At 44.9% G+C, this 24,870-nt stretch overlaps 2 protein-coding genes across 2 annotated transcripts in view; one reads left to right on the forward strand and one right to left on the reverse strand.

The window, feature by feature from the left end:
- The window catches only part of LOC308669013 (solute carrier family 12 member 9-like), a 376,525-nt gene that overhangs the window by 236,012 nt on the left and 115,643 nt on the right, over positions 1-24,870 (reverse strand). The gene's annotated exons all lie outside the window — the stretch shown is intronic.
- CHRNG (cholinergic receptor nicotinic gamma subunit) overlaps positions 20,063-24,870 on the forward strand; it is a gene marked incomplete at both ends in the record, with an annotated part of 32,184 nt that continues 27,376 nt past the window's right edge. Inside the window, 2 exons of the mRNA XM_081329934.1 lie at positions 20,063-20,146; positions 23,079-23,279. Of these exons, the coding sequence (XP_081186060.1) occupies positions 20,063-20,146; positions 23,079-23,279 (285 nt within the window). The remainder of the gene's footprint in view (positions 20,147-23,078; positions 23,280-24,870) is intronic.

A 24,870-nucleotide genomic window follows, 5' to 3' on the forward strand; every position in this document is an offset into this window, starting at 1 on the left:
AAGTGTGAAACCAGTCATAAGTCACTTTTTTCAATGCTGCTGTAATTTCAGACGGTCATTAAACGAACTGTTGTAAGAGGAGGACTACCTGTATTAACCTTTTAAAATCCTTTGTATGACTTTGAATCCATTTTTTAAAACTTTTCTACACGTCCATCACGCATGATAAAATGTCCCCTCCGTGTTGTTCACATTCCCAATATATATTTGAAGTGCCTTTATGCATTCTGCATAATTTCTCCGGTCATCCTGTACCAACAATAGAATTGTAAGCCACCCAGAGTAATTTGGTTGAATTGGGCGGCTTTAGAAATTGGATAAATAAATACGTCTCCAAACTTGGCAACTTTAAGATGGGTGGACTACAATTCCCTGGCACTAATGCGAATAGAATAGAATAGAATAGAATAGAATAGAATAGAATAGAATAGAATAGAATAGAATAGAATAGAATAGAATAGAATAGAATACCGTATTTTCCGGCGTATAAGATGACCCGGCGTATAAGACGACCCCCGACTTTTAAGAAGATTTTCAAGGTTTTTCGTCTTATACGCTGGAAAATACTTACATGCCACTTGCCAAGTAGCGGGTACACAAGCCCGATTCAGCCCCGTCTGATGCAGATGGTGCAAAGCCTCCCTTTTGAAGCCCAAAGGGGCTTTTCCTTCCACCCACCCATTTGAGAGCACATTTGCAGACGGAGCAGCCGCGTGTCTGGAGCCAAGCCCCGCCCAGGAGGCAGTCAGCCAGCTGGGCTCGGAAGACGCACTGGAGAGGTGGGCTTGGGGCGGCCATGCCGAGGCCGGCTGGCGAGGGCCGCTGCGTGGTCTGCAGGCGAGAGGGGCGCCAGGCCCGCCGGAAGTCCCTGGAAGTTCCTGGAACGGGCTGGCAGACACACTCTTCCCCGGCCCACTGGAAGTCCCCGGAAGTTCCCCAAACTTGGAACGGCCTGGCGGCGGGCGGGCGCTCCCTCCCCGATCTGCCGGGGAGCGTCTCCCAAAGCCGTCGCGAAGGGAGCGGGAAGGCAGCCAGGGGCGGTGGGCCCCGACACGCGGAAATAGCGACCCTCGGCCGGCTCCCCCGAGATCCCCCCCGACCCCGTCCGCTGAAGCCCGCTCTCCACAAGGGCGGGTGCCACTACGTTCTCAACCCCCAAACCCGGCAGCGCTCCTTGATCCGCGGCCACGCCTCCTCCGAAATACCAATGCGTTTGATTGGCTCGTCCCCTTCTCGAGGCGTTTTATATACGAAGCTCTTCCCGCCCGCCTCTAGCGGTGGCCAGTCCGTCGGCCTGGTCGCTGGCGAGCTGGCCCGCGGCTAGGGCCAGGGCCCAGGAACAGGTAGCCGGGTGCGGGTGGGGGGAAGGAAAGCCGGGCGCGGGCTTCTGCGGCTGGTTGCGAGGCCGGATGCGGGCGTCTGCCGGGAGAGATAGCGGGTAGCAGGGCGCACTCTGCTTATGCTCAGATGCCGCTTGGGTGAGGGGGAGGGGCTTCCTGCCACTCCCGGGGTCTGGTGTTTGCAAGGGGGAGGGGAAGGGGCTTAGAGGCTCTTGGGGATGGGAAGGGAGAGTCACGATGGAGGGGGGACTGGACTAAGGAGGCTTGAAGTTGCTTTGCAAGAATGGGGACACTCGACTGATTTATGTTTTTTTCCCGGCGTATAAGACGACCCGGCGTATAAGACGACCCCCCAACTTTTGAGAAGATTTTCAGGGGTTCAAAAGTCATCTTATACGCCGGAAAATACGGTAGAATAGAATAGAATAGAATAGAATAGAATAGAATAGAATAGAATAGAATAGAATAGAATAGAATAGAATAGAATAGAATAGAACAATATATGATTTTACTGAAAGAATCTCTTTAAGATCACAACATAATGGAAATTTCAACCCCTTTGACCACACATTTTCAATCAATCAGAACAGAGTTGGAAGGGACCTCAGAGGTCTTCTAGTCCCACCCACTATTCAAGCAGGAGAACTTATACCATTTCAGACAGGTGACTGTCCTGTCTGTTCTTAAAAACCTCCAGTGATGAAGCATCTACAACTTCTGGAGGGAAGCTGTTCCACTGGTTAATTGTCCTCACTATAAGGAAGTTTTTCCTTAATTCCAGGTTGCTTCTCTCCTTGATCAGTTTCCATCCATTGCTTCTTGTCTTGCCTTCTGGTCCTTCGGAGGATATGTTGACACCCTCCTTTTCGTGGCAGCCCTTCAAATACTGGAATACTGCTATCATGTACTGCCTGGTCTTTCTTTCTCTAGATTAGCCATACCCAAATCCTGCAACTGTTCCAATATTTGAGGGGCGAGTCGTTTCCGACTCTAGGGGCCGGTGCTCATCTCCGTTTCAAAGCCAAAGAGCCAGCGCTTGTCCGAGGACGTCTCCGTGGTCATGTGGCCGACATGACTAGATGCCAAAGGCGCACGGAACACTGTTACCTTCCCACCGTAGTGGTCCCTATTTTTCTACTTGTATTTTTACGTGCTTTCGAACTGCTAGGTTGGCAGAAGCTGGGACGAGTAACAGGCGCTCACTCTGCTACGCGGCACTCGGGATTCGACCTGCCAAACTGTCAACCTTCAGATCGACAAGCTCAGCGTCCTAACCCACTGAGCCACCGTGTCCCTCAGCATTCATTAGCCAGCAGGAATTCTGGGAGTTGAAGTCCACAGATCTTAAAGTGACCCCCTGCTATAAACTGTTGGGAGCCCATGGGCTTATTTTTAATACTAGGGGCTGGGCATACCTCCCGACAGCTGTTGTGCCAGCTGTTGTGTGGAAATAAGGTCAGGAGGTCAGATATCAAGCAGAGGTGCTCAAACCCATCAGGAAACAGCTCTCCCAGGACAGATCCCATTACATAGGAAGCAGCTGAAGCACCCTAGCTGAGAATGCAAAGCCTCAGGCTGAGGTTATGGGAGAGACAGCTGCAGCCATAGCGCTTCCGGCAGGGGAGAAAAGATAAAAATGCCACGCTGACTGCTATTGTGAGCTGCCTAAATACATACCCAGGTACATCATTGAACATTTAATCAGTGGACTGATATCTCCCAGAAACTGTGAATGCTCCAACACTGGAGATTTTTAAGAAGAGACTGGACAGCCATTTGTCTGAGTTGGTATAGGACAGGGGTAGGCAACCTTGGCTCTTTTATGACTCGTGGACTTCAACTCCCAGAATTCCTGAGCCAGCATGGCTGAGCTTGGAAACCTCTCCCTTTCCCCTCAGCATGGCTGGTTCAGGAATTCTGGGAGTTGAAGTCCACAAGTCATAAAAGAGCCAAGGTTGCCTACCCCGCTATAGGGTTTCCTGCCTGAGCAGGGGGTTGGACTAGAAGACCTCCAAGGTCCCTTCCAAATCTGCTATTCTGTCTTTGTTGTGAGTAGGTGGGTGACAGACAAGACTGAGAGAAATTCCAAAAGTATGAAATCCCAACGGTTAGAAAAATAAGATTTTACACTTAGGCAAGAAAAGCCAAACGCACAGGTACAGAAGAGGGGGTTCCTGAGACTCAATAGCAGTAACTACGAGATGGATCTAGGAGTCCTAGTGCAGAAGTCCCCAACCCCCAGGGCTTGGACCGGTACCGGGCTATAGCATGCCAGCAACCGGTCCGCACAAACAAGCAAAGCCCCATCCACAGGATGCAGACAGTACAAAAAACCATGTATACTCCTGTCTGTGGAAAAACCTCTCTCCACGGAACAGGTCCCTGGTGCCCAAAAGGTTGTGGACCTCTGTTCTAGTGGACAGTCACTTAAATAGGAGCCAGCCGTGTGCTGCAGCTGCCACCAGGATATCTGAGGGAACACCTGCTGCCGGCATCAAGTTCCCTTCGTCCTGTGCGCTCCCACAGGGAGGGCCTTCTCAGGGTGCCGCCGGTAAAAGATTGCCGGCGGATAACACCCAGGGGGAGGGCCTTCTCTGTGGGTGCGCCTGCCCTTTGGAACCAGCTGCCCGCGGAGCTTAGGACCGCCCCTGACCTCCGTTCATTCCGCCGGGACCTGAAGACCTGGCTCTTTGAGCTTTCCGGCCCAGGCTGAGAGTTTTAATTGGGTTTTTTTATATTTTTTCAGGGATTTAATCTAATCTTTTAAAATTGTTTTTAATTTTTGTATCGATGTTTTAACTACCCTGTAAACCGCCCTGAGTCCTACAGGAATAGGGCGGTATATAAATTCAATAAAATTCAAATTCAATTCAAATTCAAAAGCCAATGCAATCCTAGGCTGCATTAACAGAGGGATAGAATTAAGATCAGGTGAAGTGTTAATACCGCTTTACAAGGCCGTGGTAAGGCCACACTTGGAATATTGCATCCAGTTTTGGTCGCCACGATACAAAAAAAAAAAAGATGTTGAGATTCTGGGAAGTGTGCAGAGAAGAGCAACAAAGATGATCAGGAGACTGGAGGCTAAAACATATAAGGAACGGTTGCTGGAACTGGGCATGGCTAGTTTAATGAAAAGTGTTGTGATTCAGGGTCAGCCTGTGGGTTCGGCATTTGGGTCGGATGACTCAGAGGAGGAGGAGGGGGGTGTTGGAGAGCTTGCTGAGGGGGTTGGAGAGCTTGCTGATGAGAGCCCTCAGCCAGGCCCCTCCCACCTGGTCACAATGCAGACCCAGCTGTGTGAGCCTGACAGCGTGAATGAAGATGACACACAACTGGCCCTGTTCAAGGACGCCTGACACAGGAGGGAGTCAATCAGGAGTAAACAGAGGAAGGCAATGGGGCACCTCGGAAGGAGGCAGAGAGAAGCCACGCCCTGAACTGTTTAAAAGGGGAATGCGTGGGAGGGCTGGTTTGCTGAAGGCAACCGCTTGAATAGCTCCTGTTTCATGGTTCGTGTTTGCTCTCTTTGCTCTGTTTATGTTTTTATGTTCATAAATTTGTCAGGCTTAGTTCCAGCCTCTTGCCGTTTTGTAAAAGGGGTTGTCCCTGCCTTATCTGCAGGGCCGGTAGCAGGCTGGTACAGAACAAAAAGAAGGACCAGGGTGACACAATAACAGTCTCCCAATATTTGAGAGGCCGCCACAAAGAAGAGGGAGTCTGCAAAGCACCTGAGGGCAGAACAAGAAGCAATGGATGGAAGCAAACCAAGGAAGGATCCCACCTAGAAATAAGGAGAAATTTCATGACAGCGAGGACAACTAATCAGTGGGATGGCTTTGCCTTCAGAGACTGCGGGCGCTGCGTCACTGGAGGCTTTTAAGAAGAAATCGGACAGCCATTTCTCTAAATTGGTATAGGGGGCTGGACAAGAAGAGATCCAAGGTCCCTTCCAGCTTCGTTATTCTGTAAAATTATATGGAAGATCAACTTTCAATCCCACTGAAATTAATTCGGCTTAATGAGGGCCATTGCTCTGTTCTTTTATTGTGAGTGTATGGCCTTTAATCCTTTGCTTTATTGCTTTATAGTGGGTTGATACAACATCTTTACTGAATTAAGCATTTTAGATGCCCAAACAGGCCATTTAAATTCTCTAAAACCAAATCGGAGCAAACTGAAGCTTAATCCAGCTGAATAAACTGTGTGTGAATGCCACACCGAGACACAACTAGGGTGTGGAGTTTGGGAAATAAATCTAACCGAATTGGAGATTGCGAGGTGTTGTTGGGGAGCTTCAGCTGCTCCTCTTGAGTGGAAAAACAGCTTAGTAGCCAATGATTTGATGTGACTTCCCCCTGTTGAAAGAAAAATCATCAGGGGCCAGTCCAAGCTGGGAATTAACAAAATGGAGATTGCTTAGGAAACAAGGTTCAGTTTATTGAAGAACAAAACCAACAGCATGTGGTTCTGAGACAGCTGACAAAATGGAGTTGGGAGTGGGTGGGGTTTTATACCTTCTTTGGGCACTGTATTTGAGGTTGTTCCTCTTCTTGTGCAATGTACTTTGACCCGAGCTTGAGTGTGCCCTTTTGTTATTCTAATGGCGGTGGGTTAATCCTGTTGTGTTCTAAAAGTCATGTCCTGCTTCTCTGTGGCTGTGGCTGAAGACATTTTGCTTATGAATAGGTGGCCCAACTTTCTGAACAGGATTATCAAATCTGCTTTTCTACAGAGCTGGCCTGCTCAGTTTCTGCCTGGAGAAACATGGGCAGATTTTTTTTTCCCTCCCTTACTCCTTTGGGGAAATATAATATTCTGCCTTTTTAATATCCCCCAAAATATTTCCTTCTTTAGGGGTGGGGTGCTGACTTCCTACAAAGAATCCTGGATAATCTGAGTACGTGGGATCAACTGCCTGATCTCAATGATGCTGATTTGTTTATGGAACAATATCCTCACGGCAGATTCCTGCGGGGGATACGTCATATCAGACGTATGGCCCAGTTTCAAGATGGCTGCCATAACTCCGTCACATGAAATCTCAGATTCTTTCTCTCCAGTTGAACTCAGAGGCTCTGTTCACACAACCCGTTGCATTGTGGAACTGACTTAACCCATTTTCAGGGTTCTCCAATTTGACAAAAGCCAGTTTATCACAGGGGGCTCAGTGGCATGACACCCAACGAAGCGAACAGGGATTAAAATGAAGCAATCATAGGATATTGTGGGAAGACAAAGGCAAGGGTTTAAACCCGTGTTTTCCAAACTTGGTAACGTCAAGATGTGTGGATGACAACAGTCAGAATTGCCCACCCAGCAGGCTGTTCAAAATTGGGCGATCCTTATTTTGTCTCCTCCCCCATCTTTAAGAGGACCGAAAGAAGGATCCTTCCTATGGTTTGGCCCACAGTTCCCATCATGCCCAGCGCTATTCAATGAGTTGTTTGGGATGGCAGCAGCCTCTTTCTTTCACTTCTTTTCTTATAAAACCTGTTCTGGGATCAAGCCCTGGGAATGGGGGAGGGTCTGAGGCAGGGGAGGTCAAAAAAGTCAAGATGGCAGCTGTGACTATACAAATAGAAGTCCGGCCCACTTTTGTGTCTTTGTGCATCTTTCACGGTGCATGTTCACAAGTGGCAGAACTTCATTCACACAGTGACAATTGCCATCCTGACCTTTTTTTTTTTTGACGCCTCAGCTCCCTAAAGGCAGTCCTTGACTTAGGATCACAGCTGAGCCCAAAATTTCCGTTACTAAGCAAGACAGATGTTAAGTAAGTTTTGTTCCATTTTATGACCTTTTTGGGCCACAAATGTTAAGTGAATCACTGTAGTTGTTAGCTCAGTTAGTGATATTTTTGTTATTCTACCTATTACTATAAATACCCAATTGCTTTTATTATGCATAAGACAACAAACCAGCATTCCTGGAATCCCCGTGGCGTCTCTTTTTCAAGCTGGCCTGCTTCAAAGAGCTGACATAGCGTCAGCAAATACCAGTGTCCAGACAATGCCTGAATGGTGCCAAGTTATCTGAAACTAAAAATATATCACTAAATAATAGGGCTGAAAATATGCAGAGCTTCAACTCTGTCTCAGAGAGCTACAAGGTTGGGAAATAGGATTCTCCTTCAAGAAAAGAACTATGTACAGTAAGCAGGTGCTGGATGGTTGTGTTTTTTTTTTCTTTCCAGAAATGAAATGTCAGAAAAGATTATTTGTTTGGGGTAGCTTCTCTGGAACTCTTTGAGGATGTTTGCGCCACTCAGAATAACAGAAGAGACCTGGGAGGTCTTCTAGTCCAACCCCCTGCTTAAGTAGGAGACCCTATACCAGGGGTCCTCAAACTTGGCCCTTTTATGACTTGTGGACCTCAACTCCCAGAATTCCTCAGCCAGGGATGCCTGGCTGAGGAATTCTGGGAGTTGAAGTCCACAAATCATAAAAGGGCCGAGTTTGAAGACTCCTGCCCTACACCATTTCAGACAACTGGTTGTCCGAAATATTCTTAAAAACGTCTAGTGATGGAGTTACCCACAACTTCCGGTGGCAAGTCGTTCCACTGATTAATTGTTCTCACTGTCAGGAAATTTCTCCTTAGTTCCAGGTTGCTTCTCTCGATTACTTTCCATCCGTTGCTTCTTGTCCTGCCTTCAGGCGCTTTAGAGAATAGCTTGACTCCCTCTTCTTTGGGGCAGCCCCTGAGAGATTGGAAGATGGCTATCAAGTCACCCCTGGTCCTTCTCTTCATTAAACTAGACATACCCAATTCCAGCAACTGTTCCTTGTATGTTTTAACCTCCAGCCCCCTAAACATCTTTGTTGCTTTTCTTTGCAATCTTTCTAGAGGTTCAACAACTTTTTTACATCGTGGTGACCAGAACTGGATGCAGTATTCCAAGCGTGGCCTTACCAAACGTACGAGTTAGACACACTTCTGTAGCTGCTAATACTCTGAAGCGTAAGCCATGTGGAAGATGGTTTCAAGTTAGCCGAGAAATTTCAGTTGGACATACCAGTTTTTCCTTCTGCCCATTGTAAGGAAACCAATTCCATGTTCCCATTTTACAGATCGACACACTGAGGAGAAGCAGCAATGAAGCCAACCAAGGCTCTCTCCTTTAGCATCCTCTAACAAGTGGGCAGATTGTATCCCTCAACAAATGGAAAACTGAGATATTTTTCCCCCTGCACTATGACAGCCTTGGCAACTTGGCAAAGAATTAGTCCTTGAGTTATGACAATGACTGAGCCCAAAATTTCTGTTGTGACGCAAGACACTTGTTAAGTGAGTTTTGCCCCATTTTATGACCTTTCCTGCCACAGTTCTTAAGTGAATCCCTGCAGTTATTAAGCCAGCAACACGGTTGTTAAGTGAATCTGGCTTCCCCATTGATTTTGCATGTCAGACATTCTCAAAAGGGGATCACATGATCCTGGTACGCTGCAACCGTCATAAATATGAGTCAGTTGCCAAGTTTCCAGATATTGATCGTTTGACCAGGGAGATCGTTTGACCAACGGTCGTAAGTGTGAAAAATGGTCATAAGCCACTTTTTTCAATGCCCTTGTAACTTCAAACGGTCGCTAAATGAATTGTGATAATGTGAGGACTACCTGTAATCTGGTCACATCTTTTCCAAGGGACAAATTTTAATCTGGAATCACGGAAGCTTGGACTTGGTTTAAATACAGTAGGTGAGACATGATAGCAGTGTTCTAGTATTTGAGAGGCTGCCACAAAGAAGAGGGGGTCACGTTATTGTCCAAAGCACCAGAGGGAAGAACGAAAAACAATGGTTGGAAGCTGATGAAAGAGAAAAGCAACCTAGAATTAAGGAGAAACTTCCTGACAGTGAAGACAATTAGCTAGTAGAACAGCTTGCCACCAGAAACCGTGGGTGCTCCATCACTGGAGATTTTTAAGAAGAGACTGGAGAGTCACTTGTCTGAGATGGTATAGGATCTCCTGCTTGAGCAGGGGGCTGGACTAGAAGACCTTCAAAGTCCCTTCCAACTCCTATTCTATTCTATTCTATTCTATTCTATTCTATTCTATTCTATTCTATTCTATTCTATTCTATTCTATTCTATTCTATTCTATTCTATTCTATTCTATTCTACTCTACTCTACTCTACTCTACTCTGTTCTATTCTATTCTATTCTATTCTATTCTATTCTATTCTATTCTATTCTATTCTATTCTATTCTATTCTATTCTATTCTATTCTATTCTATTCTATTCTATTCTATTCTATTCTAATTTTTTTCCCTTGGAAAAGGTGCTATGAGAATTCTGATTCCCCCCCCACACACACACACACTTGAGACTAACACGGGCATCTTCCGACATTGCTAACTTGGCTAATTCATGGCTAATTTGACCCTGGCATTTTCTCAACCTTTCCAGGACAGACCACCCCGCCATCACAACAAGGGCTTATGTTTTTCCGGGACTCAGGAAGGTAATGAGAACAGGAGGTCCTTAAAAACGACCCCTCCGTCTTCAGGGGAGCATTGCGTCTAGCCACGGGCTGCCAACATCCCCAAAACAGCTGACAATGCCCAGCTCAACAGCTGAGCCACAACTATCTTGAAAAGGGAGGGGGTTGCCATGAGGGTGGTGGGTGGGTGGGTGGGAGGGAGGGGGGCTGGGCTGGTGCTCAAAATAACGTCCAGACCCTCCAGCTTACATCAGTGGCCACATTGCCACTGAGGAACAAAGAAAGAACAGTTGGGAGGCCTATAATATGAAGATGAGTTGGTCAACTTTAGCTCTTATCTTCAGCTTCCTTGCCGGTAAGCTAGGATGGGTGCAGATAGGTAGCGGTTGATGGGGAAATAAGCTGGGATGGGAGATCAAAGTTTACTTTATTTAACTTTTAACTTTTAAAACTGTTAACTTTTAAAACTGTTAACTTTTAACTTTTAACCTTTAACTTTAACTTAACTTCAACTTACTTTAACTTTTCAAACTTTTAACTTTAATTTTTTTAACTTTAACTATAACTTTTAACATTTGTCTCACGTGGTATAGGGTTTCCTGCCTGAGCAGGGGGTTGGACTAGATGACCTCCAAGGATCCTTCCAACTTTATTATTATTATTATTATTATTATTATTATTATTATTATTATTATTATTATTATTATTATTATTATTATTATTATTATCATCTTAAATTAACTTTTAACTGTTAAATTTAACTTCCTTTAACTTTAACTTTTTAAACTTTAAACTTTAATTTTAACTTTTTAAACTTTAACTTTAACCTAAACTTTTAACATTTGTCTGAAATGGTATTTCCTGCTTGAGCAGGGGGTCTGACTAGATGACCTCCAAGGACCCTTCCAACTTTAGTGACCAAGGTTACAACAGCAGTGAAAAAAAGTGTCTTAGGACTGTTTTTCACACTTACGACTGTTGCAGCATCTCCAGGGTCACATGATCCAAATTCAGATGCTTGGCAACTGGCTCATATTTATGACGGTTGTAGCATCCCGGGGTCATAGATCCTCTTTTGCAATCTTCTGACAAGCAAAGTCCATGAGGGGAAGCCGGATTCACTTAACAACCATGTTGCTAACTTAATAACTGCAGGGAGTCTCTTAACTGTGGCTAGAAAGGTCGTAAAATGAGGCTTCTTAACAAATTCTCTTAACAAATGTCTTGCTACGAACAGAAATTTGGTGGTTCATTTGTGGTTGTGAGTTTTGGTCACCACGCTATAAAAAAGATGTTGAGACTCTAGAAAGAGTACAGAGAAGAGCAACAAAGATGATCAGGGGGACTGGAGGCTAAAACATAAGGAACGGTTGCTGGAATTGGGTATGTGTAGTTTAATGAAGAGAAGGGTGAGGAGTGACATGATAGCAGTGTTCCAATATCTCAGGGGCTGCCCCAAAGAAGAGGGAGCCAAGCTATTCTCCAAAGCACCCGAAGGCAGGACAAGAAGCAACGGATGGAAACTAATCAAGGAGAGAAGCAACTAAGAACTAAGGAGGAATTTCCTGACAGCTAGAACAATTGCTAGAACTGCTAGAAAGATTTGCTTCCAGAAATTGTGAATGCTCTAACACTAGATGTTTTTAAGAAGAGATTGTGCCTGAGCAGGGGGTCAGACTAGAACAGGGCTTTTCAACCAGTGGTACGGGTACCACCTGTAGTAGGTGATACACGACCATCCTAGAAAAGTGGTAGCGGGGGAGGGGAATGAGCTCAACCGGTGGCAGCACCGCACAAGCCTGAGCGAGAGACGGCTGGAGCTGCAGGGCTGTCAGGGCTCAGCGGAAGCGCCAGGATCAGTGCCAGGCTCCAGCTGGAGCTTGGCGCTGATCCGGGCAGGTCTGCTGAGCCCAGAAGAAGCACCGATCAGCTGGAATGATGCAGCATCTCCAGGGTCTTGTGATTTACATTCAGATGCTTGGCAACCGATTCATATTTATGACGGACACAGTGTCCCAGGGTCATGTGAAGTGACCAAAACCTGCTGCAACCACCCAGCAGAGGGGATGGGGGAAATAAAAACCAAACACCCCCCACCCCACCCCCGCTGCCAATCCTCAGCAGAAATGCTTACAGGAGGAAGAGCGCGGCCAGGCGGGCAGGCAGGTGTCTTTTTTCAGTGCCGTTGTAACTTCGAACAGTCACTAAGCGAACTGTTGTAAGTTGAGGACTACCTGTACTTCATCACTTTTTTCCTTTTTTTTTGGTCATCAAGTTTTTGACACCTTGCTAGGCGACTGGTGGTACTCGGATGTTCCCATATCCTAAAAGTGGTACAATGGGTGAAAAAGTTGAAAAGCCCTGGACTAGACCTCCAAGGTCCCTTCCAACTCTATTCTATTCTGTTCTGTTCTGTTCTGTTCTGTTCTGTTCTGTTCTGTTCTGTTCTGTTCTGTTCTGTTCCGTTCTGTTCCGTTCTATTCTGTTCTATTCTGTTCTATTCTATTCTAATCTAATTCTATTCTGTTCCATTCTGTTCCATTCTGTTCCGTTCTGTTCTGTTCTGTTCTGTTCCGTTCCGTTCCGTTCCGTTCCATTCCATTCCATTCCATTCCATTCTATTCTATTCTATTGTTATTTTTTTCAAGCATCTGTCAAAAACGCATAACAAAACAGCATGTAACTGTTTCAAAATGTTTCACAGAGCCTTTAAACCTTCCACAAATTAACATGGGAATTAGCACGGTTTTTTCATACAGATGTAGTGACTGAAAGATGAGTTGACGTTTGAAGATGAGCTGACTTCTTAGGGGAAACCACATGTGTTCCCACAACACAGTGAATGCTCCAACACTGGAACTTTTTAAGAAGAGACTGGACAGCCATTTGTCTGAAATGGTAAAGGGTTTCCTGCCTGAGCAGGGGGATGGACCAGATGACCTCCCCTGATCATCTTTGTTGCTCTTCTCTGTACTCTTTCTAGAGTCTCGACATCTTTTTTACATCATGGTGACCGAAACTGGATGCTGGATTCCAGGTTTGGCCTTACCAAGGCATTGTAAAGTTGTATTAATACTCCACGTGATCATGATTCTGTCCCTCTGTTGATGCAGCCTAGCGCTGTGTTGGCTTTTTTGGCAGCTGCAGCACACGGCTGGCTCCTATTTAAGGGATTGTCCACTAGGACTCCAAGATCCCTCTCACCGTTGCTACTATTGAGCAAGGTACCCCCTATACCAGACATGTCAAACACAAGGCCCGGGGGCCGGATCCGGCCCGCGAAGCTGTTTCATGTGGCCCACGAAGCCATCCTGCAAACAGGGAGGGAACGGCCCCCACTGCCTTGGCCCTGGCCCAGAGACCCTCCTCCTGCCAGAGACCCTCAGATCTGTCCCACTCCTGCCCAGGCCCCCATAGGCACCCTTGATGCGAACGAGGTAGAGCTGGCCACGCCCACCCAGTAGGCCATACGCACTCTAGCCACGCCCACCCAGTAGGCCACGCCCACCCAGCCCCCTGAGGGCAACCGCAATGCTGATGCGGCCCTCAATGAAATTGAGTTTGACACCCCTGCCCTATACTGTACCTGTACATTGGGTTTTTCTTGCCTAAATGTAGAGCCTTACTTTTTTCACTTTTAAGAAGAGATTGGAGAGTCATTTGTCTGAAATGGTATTAGAGTTTCGTGCCTTGAGCAGGGGGTTGGACCAGGAGGACCTCCATGGTCCCTTCCAGCTCTGCTATTCTGTTAAGATCCCTCTCACAGTTACCAGGTACCACCTATTCTATCCCTGTGCAACTGGTTTTCATCTGATATTTTAACCAAGATTGAACGTTTCAGTAACATTTCATCAGCCAGCTCATTCAGCATCTTCGGATACAATTCCCCCAGCTCTGGAGATTCAAACTCATTCTTAAAAAAGAAAGAAAGGAAGGAAGAATTTTCTCGGAGCATATTTCTGTTAAGTCTGGCACTTCAATCATGTCTCTTTATTTCGTTTTTTCCTAATCTCCCTGTGGAATTCATGCACATCCCTGTCAGAGAGAATGAAAAGTAGAGAGAAGCTGCACAGCTAACTAACTCTGCTTTTCTTTTCTTTCTTTTTTTCCCTTTGTCACCTGTCACCTGCCATCTTTGCTGAACAGATGGGAATTCCTTTCTCCTCTCTTTATTCAGAACATATCGGAAGAATGAAAGAGTACAAGAATCCTTGTCTTTTACCCCCCTGACAATATTGTTTGCTTATTTTGAGGTCTTTTTGACACCATCTGTGTCAAGGCTGACTATTTGTCATTTCTTGTCCTTAGGAAGTTATTTTTTTTCTACTGGTTCATGGACATCCACAGAGACGGAGGAGGTCAAAAATGTTAAGATGGTGGCCACAGCCACACAACCAAAGCCTTCCCCTCCCCTTTTAAAAATGTTGATTTTTTTTTAATCCTCTCCCTATGTGCAACTCTGCATCTGTTCTGTGCATCTTTTGACATTCTCAGTTGATGTCCTTGATAAATATCTCTCAGGATTTTATTTAAAAATAACCTCTGGCTACATTCCCACAGTGTATTTAATCTGATTATTGATCGACTCAGTTTTGGATCTATTCTATACAGTCTCCCGATTGCCATGTGACACCTAATCCCAGAGAAGGGGAAAAAAAATCCTTCAAAGTTAAAACTAACCAAGCTTAACATTGATGGGGATGCGGTTGGGACAATTTGCTAGGGGTTAAACGGTGCTGTGTGAACCTAGCCTTTCAGGGGCAATTCTTGGATTTGGCAAGATTTATTTAATCTGGATTTTATATTTCGGTTTCGTTCCCCATTTCTTATACAATTTCAACTCTTTGGGGAAGTCGGACAATAGAGCACGTATAACAATAAAGCAGGTATAGAAACTAAATTGATGCTGAATTTAATAACAGCTGCAAGACTTTTGGTAGCGCAATACTGGAAGAAGGAGGATCTGCCTACTATTGAAGAATGGACTTTGAAAGTTTCGAACTTGGCAGAAATGGCCAAAATCTCAGCATATGTGAAAGATCACTCGCAACAGAGATATATAGTGGAATGGAGAAGATGGATTGATTATATTCAGAACAAATATGGGACTACAAAGTATCATTTAGCATATGAATAAAGGTAAAGGTTCCCCCGCACATGCGTGCTAGTCGTTTCCAACTCTAGGGGCCAGTGCTCATCTCCGTTTCAAAGCCGAAGAGCCAGCGCTTGTCCGAGGACATCTCCATGGTCATGTGGCCAGCATGACTAGACGCCAAAGGCGCACGAAACGCTGTTACCTTCCCACCGTAGTGGTCCCTATTTTTCTACTTGCATTTTTACATGCGTTCGAACTGCTAGGTTAGCAGAAGCTGGGACGAGTAACAGACGCTCACTCTGTTACGCGGCACTCGGGATTCGACCCGCCAAACTGCCGACCTTCTGATCGACAAGCTCAGGGTCCTAACCTACTGAGCCACCGCGTCCCTTAGCATATGAATAGTTATTAGTTATTATAATTAGAGGATATATTATTTTTCTTTTCTATGGCTAAGGAGAGTAAAAGTGTGATATGGTTTAAAGAGTAATTACAGTAATTAGAATATTTTAGAGTAAGATTGTATGATGTAATAATCTGTATTCAGCTCTGGGAAGTCGGGGTGTGTGTGTTGGGATGGGAGGGATGGGGAGGGGGTGGGGGAGATGGGGTATATGTTCTAAAAATGTATTTTAAAACTTTTCAATAAAAAACAACAACAAAGCAGGGGTAGGCAACCTTGGCCCCTTCATGACTCGTGGACTTCAACTCCCAGAATTCCTGAGCCAGCATGGAGGAACTATGGCCCCTTCGTGACTTTGGGACTTCAACTCCCAGAATTCCTCAGCCAGCCTGGCTCAGCTTGGAAACCTCTCCCTTTCCCCTCAGCATGGCTGGCTGAGGAATTCTGGGAGTTGAAGTCCCAAAGTCACGAAGGGGCCATAGTTCCTCCATGCTGGCTCAGGAATTCTGGGAGTTGAAGTCCAGGAGTCATAAAAGAGCCAAGGTTGCCTACCCCTGTACTAAAGGCAGGGGATTTTTGTCTACCATTTTGAATGATTCCTAAACATATCCTTAAAAGAGCAGCTAAAGAGAAAGATTTTATGAATAGTCCTTGACTTACAGTTACAACTGAGCCCAAAGTATCTGTTAAGCGAGACACTCGTTAAGTGAGTTTTGACCCATTTTACGACCTTCCTTGCCATGTTTTTTTTTTAATCCCATTTATATCCCGCCCTTCTCCGAAGACTCAGGGCGGCTTACAATCTAAAGCACAAATCAATGTGCTTAGCAATAGCCTCCATTCTATGTATATGCCTGCTTATTAGGGCTTTCACACACACACCAAGCGGCATTATTACAAAGTCAGCTTAATTGCCCCCAACAATCTAGGTCCTCATTTTACCTACCTCGGAAAGATGGAAGGCTGAGTCAACCTTGAGCCTGGTGGGACGCGAACCTGCACTAATTGCAGGCAGCTGGTGTTACTTAAGGAGGCATTAGCCCACTGCTCCACCAAGGCTCCAACCATGGTTGTTAAGTGAATCGCGGCAGTTGATTACGTTAGTTAGTGAAGCGAATCCAGCTTCCCCCAATTGACTTTGCTCATCAGAAGGTTGCAAAAGGGGACCCCGGGACCCCTCCCGGGACCCCACAACCGTCAGAAGTACATGCCAGTTTCCAAGTGTCTGGATTTTGATCACAAGGCCACGGGGGATGCTGCGACGGTCGTAATTGTGAAAACCGGTCCTAAATCCCTTTTTTTTCAGTGCCGTTGTAACTTCAAATAGTCACTAAATGAACTGTCGTAAGTCGCAGAATAGCTGTCCTGCACATACTTTTTTGTGTGATCTTTCCTCTGGAAGGCAGGCGGGCAGGCTTGGTTGGATTTGGCCTCAGCCCATTCAGAATATCAGAATAGAGCTGGAAGGTACCTCGGAGGTCATCTAGTCCAGCCCCCTGCTCAAGCAGGAGACCCTATACCATTCTGGACAAGTGGCTGTCCAGTCTCTTCTTAAAAAACTTCCAGTGATGGAGCATTCAGTCGATTAGAAATGCACAGATGAAATATTATTATGGTTATACGATCCGGTATCCTGTGTCTCCCTTTGCAGTTGCTATTTATAAGATCTGCCTTAACACATGGGCGGCCTGGCCTGACAATTCATTGTTTGCATAGCCCACTATCAGTTCCCTCTGGAATTTAGCGGTTTCCGCTTCCCAAGGATAGGATTTCTTTTCAATCGCTTTCCGGCTGAACTTTGAATCCCGACTGACACAACCCAGCAAACTAGAGCCTTGGTGGAGCAGTGGGCCAATGCCTCCTTAAGTAACACTAGCTGCCTGCAATTAGTGCAGGTTCGCATCCCACCAGGCTCAAGGTTGACTCAGCCTTCCATCCTTCCGAGGTAGGTAAAATGAGGACCCAGATTGTTGGGGGCAATTAAGCTGACTTTGTAATAATGCCGCTTGGGGTGTGTGTGTGAAAGCCCTAATAAGCAGGCATATACATAGAATGAAGGCTACTGCTAAGCTTGTAAGCCGCCCTGAGTCTTCGGAGAAGGGCGGGATATAAATGGAATTAAAATTAAAAATTAAAAAAAACCCACTAGTTGGGCACCAAACCTTGATCAGCCCCAATGTGGTGCTTTTAGAGGCAGAAGATTACAAGTAGCGTCATCCTTGACTTACAACCACAACTGAGGCCGAGATTTCCATCGCTAAGCAAGACAATTGTTGCGTCAGCTTGGCCCCATTTTACGACCTTCCTTGCCGCAGTTGTTCAGTGAATCACTGCAGCGGTTAAGTTAGCAACCCGGTTGTTAAGCGAATCCGGCTTTCCCCCCCCCCTTGAGTTTGCTTGTCAGAAGGTTGCAAAAGGGGGATCTACATGATCCCGGGAACACTGCAACCATCATAAATACGAGTCGGTTGCCAAGCATCTGAATTCTGATCACGTGACCATGGGGATGCTGCTATGGAGGTGTAAAAAGCTTTCATAAGTTGCTTTTTTCCAGTGCCGTTGTAACTTTGAATAAGCACCAAAAGCTCACTAAACTAAGTTGAGGACTCTCTGTATTTGCTGGCTGGGGAATTCTGGGAGCTGAAGTCCACCTGTCTTAAAGATGCCGTAGTGTTGATGGGAAAGTCTTCATCATGGTTCAGTCCAAGCTGGGAATAAACAACATGGTGACTGCTTTAGAAAGAAGATTGCAATTTATTGAAGAGGAGAGCCAGACAGGAAGATGGCTCTGGAAGAAAAGAGAGAACGAGAGCATACGTAGGGGGTGGGTTTTTATACCCTCTAGGGCTCTTGAGGTTGTTTCCTCTTCCTGTTTGAGGCTTTGTATTTCCTGTGTCATGTATTTTGACTTGTGTCCCTTTGGCATCTGTGGGTCAATCCTATTATGTCCTGTCTTAGACTTTGCGTGGGGTATGTAGATTTTAGGTGTCTTTGTCTTCTCAGTCTTTTAGCTTCAACCTTCCTGAATGGATTATCACATCAGCATTTCTACAGAGCTGGTTTCTGCTTACGGGAAGGAGACTTGGGGATATTAAGAAAAAACTGGGCATGCTTTTCTGCCTCTTTAAGATCCTTTGAGGAAATATATTTTTCTGGCCTTTTAATATTTCCTTCTCTGGGGGGTGGGGGTGGGTGGGCTGACCTCCCACCGTAGTTGAGATACACTGCTTCAACATGACCACAGTCAGAGAGAATACTGGAATGTGGGTGGTAAACCAGGGCTGGCATTTGCCCACAGCAAAAATTTGGGACTCCCACACCCCCATGACAAGCAGCGGCAATTATCCTAATGAAGGTTAATCTGTCAAAGTTTCTCCCCAGTCTTTATTGGGTGGTTCACTAATAATTTGATAATGGAAAGGATTAAAAAAGACATTAGCCAGGCAACGAACTGTGCAGTAGATAGAGAGGGTTTTCAGGCACAGACTGGAGAGCTGTTTATTATTCATCAATTTGGACCGAAAACAGACCAGCCGCTTACCTAATTAAATGCTCATTTTAGACCTTTAAATGGCCCAGAAGTTAATCTGTTGTTGTGTTTATATTTTCGGGCAGACCAACCATGAGCAAGCAACGCAGCAGAGAGATATCGGATGAGACATACAAGCTTTCCTTTTTCATAAAAAAATACAAACAAAAACGTTTTCACGTATTTAAGATAGAGTATGTGATAAACCAGGCAAAGACCTGGTCTTTGTGAAATGCATTCACATCAGAATATAATCTATCTGGGAGGGGGATGGCTTTCCTGAGAGATTCAGAGCGCCATTTCATAAGATGCATCAGGATTAGTTTAATCAGGGGGTGTGGTCAAACATGATCTGAAAACCCAGGTTAGTTAAAAACCTGGCTGTGACATTTGTTCCAGCTTGCAACGCTTAGGTTAACTAGCCTGATTATTAGGCGGTTTTGAGTGGCTTCAGATGCTCTGCCAATCCAGATTGTCCAGTTGGTTTATGGTCTGGGGAACTGTGAATTAATCCAGTCACCAAGTTAAGCTAATTCAGTTCACCAGTCCTTTGTTAAATTCTTCGCTAGCTTGGTTTACGAGGGACTTGCGAGACTTTGTACAATCTGTGGTTTCTAAGATCAGGCAGCTGCGACAGCTTTTGAAGTGCCGTCACTGGCTTCAAATCATTTCAGTATATCATTTATATAGAGCAGGGGTCTTCAAACGTGGCCCTTTTATGACTTGGGGACTTCAACTCCCAGAATTCCTCAGCCAGGCACAATTCTGGGAGTTGAAGTCCCCAAGTCATAAAAGGGCCACGTTTGAAGACACCCCCCCCCCGATATAGAGCATACAATACAGGTAGTTCTTGACCTTTCATCAAAACTTAGCTCATGCAAGGTAAAAGGTAAAGGTAAAGGTTCCCCCGCACATGCATGCTAGTCGTTTCCGACTCTAGGGGCCGGTGCTCATCTCCGTTTCAAAGCCGAAGAGCCAGCGCTTGTCCGAGGACGTCTCCGTGGTCATGTGGCCGGCATGACTAGACGCCAAAGGCGCACGGAACGCTGTCACCTTCCCACCGTAGTGGTCCCTATTTTTCTACTTGCATTTTTACGTGCTTTCGAACTGCTAGGTTGGCAGAAGCTGGGACGAGTAACAGGCGCTCACTTTGCTACACGGCACTCGGGATTCGACCCGCCAAACTGCCGACCTTCCGATCGACAAGCTCAGCGTCCTAACCCACTGAGCCACCGCGTCCCTTAGCTCATGCAAAGGGAGGGGGAAAAGGACAGCCCACTTCTCCGGGCCTCCTTGCAGTTGATCCCCAAACATGGGGTGGGGGAAGAGGAGGTCAGTGGTGACAGTTGTCACAGCTGGGCATTGGATGGGGCTGCAGGCACCTGGTTGCAATAGGTATTGGTCTGGCCTGGGGTGCCGCTGCTTCTCTCGCACTCTGCTCGGTCCCAGGGGAGCTGCTTACTTGTCCTACACTGCCAGGGCCTTCCTCGGTTGCCCATCCGGCTTTGGGTGATCAGATGGCACGGGAAGGGAGGGGGCAGCCTGCATATGACAAATTGAATGGCACGAGGTGGGGAAGCTGAGGGGGGAGGGACTAGCAGGTGACAGGACCCAGCTGGGTGGGTGGGCAGGAGATGGGGGGGAAGGGGGCAGCCCTGGTTTCAGCAAAGTAAACCCCAACACTTACGTGCTGTTTTGTTATGCGTTTTTGACAGATGCTTGAAAAAATTAACAATGGAATGAAAGAATAGAATAGAATAGAATAGAATAGAATAGAATAGAATAGAATAGAATAGAATAGAATAGAATAGAAGAATAGAATAGAATAGAATAGAATAGAATAGAATAGAATAGAATAGAATAGAATAGAATAGAATAGAATAGAATAGAATAGAATAGAATGGGATGGGATGGGATGGGATGGGATGGGATGGGATGGGATGGGATGGGATGGGATGGGATGGGATGGGATGGGATGGGATAGAATAGAATAGAATAGAATAGAATAGAATAGAATAGAATAGAATAGAATAGAATAGAATAGAATAGAATAGAATAGAATAGAATAGAATAGAATGGAATGGAATAGAACAGACCAGAGAAGGATAGAATAGAATAGAATAGAATAGAATAGAATAGAATAGAATAGAATAGAATAGAATAGAATAGAATAGAATAGAATAGAATAGAATAGAATAGAATAGAATAGAATAGAATAGAATATTGGAATATTGGAATATTGGAATATTGGAATATTGGAATATTGGAATATTGGAATATTGGAATATTGGAATATTGGAATATTGGAATATTGGAATATAGAATAGAATAGAATAGAATAGAATAGAATAGAATAGAATAGAATAGAATAGAATAGAAAAGAAAAGAAAAGAATAGAATAGAATATTGGAATATTGGAATATTGGAATATTGGAATATAGAATAGAATAGAATAGAATAGAATAGAATAGAATAGAATAGAATAGAATAGAATAGAATAGAATATTGGAATATTGGAATATTGGAATATTGGAATATTGGAATATTGGAATATAGAATAAGAATAGAATAGAATAGAATAGAATAGAATAGAATAGAATAGAATAGAATAGAATAGAATAGAATAGAATAGAATAGAATAGAATAGAATATTGGAATATTGGAATATTGGAATATTGGAATATTGGAATATTGGAATATTGGAATATTGGAATATAGAATAGAATAGAATAGAATAGAATAGAATAGAATATTGGAATATTGGAATATTGGAATATTGGAATATTGGAATATTGGAATATTGGAATATTGGAATATAGAATAAGAATAGAATAGAATAGAATAGAATAGAATAGAATAGAATAGAATAGAATAGAATAGAATAGAATAGAATAGAATATTGGAATATTGGAATATTGGAATATAGGAATATAGAATAGAATAGAATAGAATAGAATAGAATAGAATAGAATAGAATAGAATAGAATAGAATAGAATAGAATAGAATAGAATAGAATAGAATAGAATAGAATATTGGAATATTGGAATATTGGAATATTGGAATATAGGAATATTGGAATATAGAATAGAATAGAATAGAATAGAATAGAATAGAATAGAATAGAATAGAATAGAATAGAATAGAATAGAATAGAATAGAATAGAATATTGGAATATTGGAATATAGGAATATTGGAATATAGAAAAGAATAGAATAGAATAGAATAGAATAGAATAGAATAGAATAGAATAGAATAGAATAGAATAGAATAGAATAGAATAGAATAGAATAGAATAGAATAGAATAGAATAGAATAGAATAGAACAGAGAAGAACAGAACAGAACAGAGAAGAACAGAACAGAACAGAACAGAACAGAACAGAACAGAACAGAACAGAACAGAACAGAACAGAGAAGAATAGAACAGAATTGGAATAGAGTTGGAAGGGACCTTGAAAGGCACCACCAAGTTTTTCTCTCTAGCTATTTCAATTGAAATGAATTGAACTGAATACTTTACCTGGCCAAGGGTGATTAGACACACAAGGAATTTGTCTCCGGTGCAGAAGCTCTCAGTGTACATGCAAAGCAGCAGAATAATTCTGATCATCATCATAATCCAATAAGACGGTTTATAAGGAGGGTAAATAATAACTGCATTAAACACAGACATTAAACAGGATTGTGAGAATTAGGTGTTCAGCAGGTGCTTTCCTGCCTATGTTACTTTATAAGTAACTCAACGTGGTCAACATACCTAAGACTCCTTCCTCCTCTTGGGTTGGGCAGAGAGTGATTGGCCCAAAGTCACCCAGCCAGCTTTCATGCCTAAAGTGGGACTAGAACTCACCATCTCCTGGTGATTGGCCCAAAGTCAAAGTCACCCAGTTGGCTTTCATGCCTAAGGCGGGACTAGAGCTCACCATCTCCTGGTGATTGGCCCAAAGTAACCCAGCCAGCTTTCATGCCTAAGGCGGGACTAGAACTCACCGTCTCCTGGTGATTGGCCCAAAGTCAAAGTCACCCAGTTGGCTTTCATGCCTAAGGCGGGACTAGAGCTCACCGTCTCCTGGTGATTGGCCCAAAGTCACCCAGCCAGCTTTCATGCCTAAGGCGGGACTAGAACTCACCGTCTCCTGGTGATTGACCCAAAGTCAAAGTCACCCAGTTGGCTTTCATGCCTAAGGTGGGACTAGAACTCACCATCTCCTGGTGATTGGCCCAAAGTCACCCAGCCAGCTTTCATGCCTAAGGTGGGACTAGAACTCACCGTCTCCTGGTGATTGGCCCAATGTCGTTAACATCCCTCTTTCTTCCTTTCCAGTGGTCCTGAGCCGGAACGAGGAGGAACACCTTTTCAACGTTCTGATGGCCGATTATAACCGCAATTTTCGCCCTGCTGCAGACATGGGGGACATTGTAAATGTTTCTCTAAAGGTCACCCTCACCAACTTGATCTCCCTGGTAAGGAACGGTGTTGTCATCCCTTCTCCTGGATTTTCAGGGAGGGCCAAGAATGTTCCACCTTTTTCCTTCTCAAAGTCTCCAGAAAGAGATGCAACATCTAAGAGAGGGGTGGGGAACTATGGTCCCTTTATGATCTGTGGACTTCAACTTCCAGGATTCCTGAGCCAGCAACTGCGGTCCCTTTATGACCTGTGGACTTCAACTTGAGCCATGGCTGGCTGAGGAATTCTGGGGATTGAAGTCCTGGTCTAAGAACAGGAAAACAGAGACACAGGATGTTCTAGGTTGCTGGAGAATTTATATCTCCTGCACATCAGTCTGAGGTCATCTTCATCTGCTTCCTTGAAGTTCTACACACACCAAGTGTTCTGTTTATTTGTATCCCATCTCTATTATTTTTATAAATAACTCAAAGTGGCAAACATACCCAACACAAATTCCTACTACTACTTCCCCCGACTGGCCCAGGGTCACCTAGCTGGCTTTCAAGCCTAAGGTAGGATTACAATTTATCGTCTCCTGGTGGCCCAGGGGGATCCCGTTGACTTTTATGGAGAACACCACCACCTCCTGGTGATTGGCCCAAAATCACCCAGTGGGCTTTCATGCCTAAGGCAGGACTAGAACTCACCGTCTCCTGGTGATTGGCCCAAAGTCACCCAGCTGACTTTTATGCTTAAAATGAGACGAGAACTCACTGTCTCCTGGTGATTGGCCCAAAGGCTCTCAGTGGGCTTTCATGCCTAAGACAGGACTAGAACTCACAATCTCCTGGTGATTGGCCCAAAGTCACCCAGTGGGCTTTCATGCCTAAGGCAGAACTGGAACTCACAATTTCCTGGTGATTGGCCCAATGTCACCCAGTGGGCTTTCATGGCTAATGTAGGATTAGAACTCACAGTCTCCTGTGATTGGCCCAAAGTCACCCAGTGGGCTTTCATGCCTAAGGCAGAACTGGAACTTACAATCTCCTGGTGATTGGCCCAGTCATTCAGTGGGCTTTCATGGCTGAAGCAGGACTAGAACTCACAGTCTCCTGGTGATTGGCCCAAAGTCACCCAGCTGGCTTTCAATCCTAACGCTGGACTAGAACTCACTGTCTCCTGGTGATTGGCCCAAAGTCACCCAGTGGGCTTTCATGCCTAAGGCAGGACTAGAACTCACAATCTCCTGGTAATTGGCCCCAAAGTCACCCAGTGGGCTTTCAGTCCTAACGCTGGACTAGAACTCACTGTCTCCTGGTGATTGGCCCAAAGTCAGCCATCAGTGTCGAAGCCTGGTGATTGCTTAGAGAAGTCACGGCAATGTTCTTGTCAAGATTTCAGAAGTGGCTATGGGCAGAATTTTTACTGCGATTATTAACCAGATCACTGCAGCTGTTAAGCAAATTGCATGGACGTTAAGTGAACCAGGTGGCCATTAAGCAAATTCAGATCCCCCAGTTAGCTTCGCTTGTGGGAAGCCAGCTGGGAAGGTTGCAAATCGGGTGACACCAAGATGTGGCAACTGTCGTAAATACCAGCCTGTGGCTGTGCCCCGGTTAGAGAGACATGACTGCAGGGATGGAGTGACAGTCAGCGTTTGAAAG

The sequence above is a fragment of the Vipera berus genome (assembly GCF_964194415.1).
Source record: "Vipera berus genome assembly, chromosome: 5".
NCBI classification, from domain to species: Eukaryota; Metazoa; Chordata; class Lepidosauria; order Squamata; family Viperidae; genus Vipera; species Vipera berus.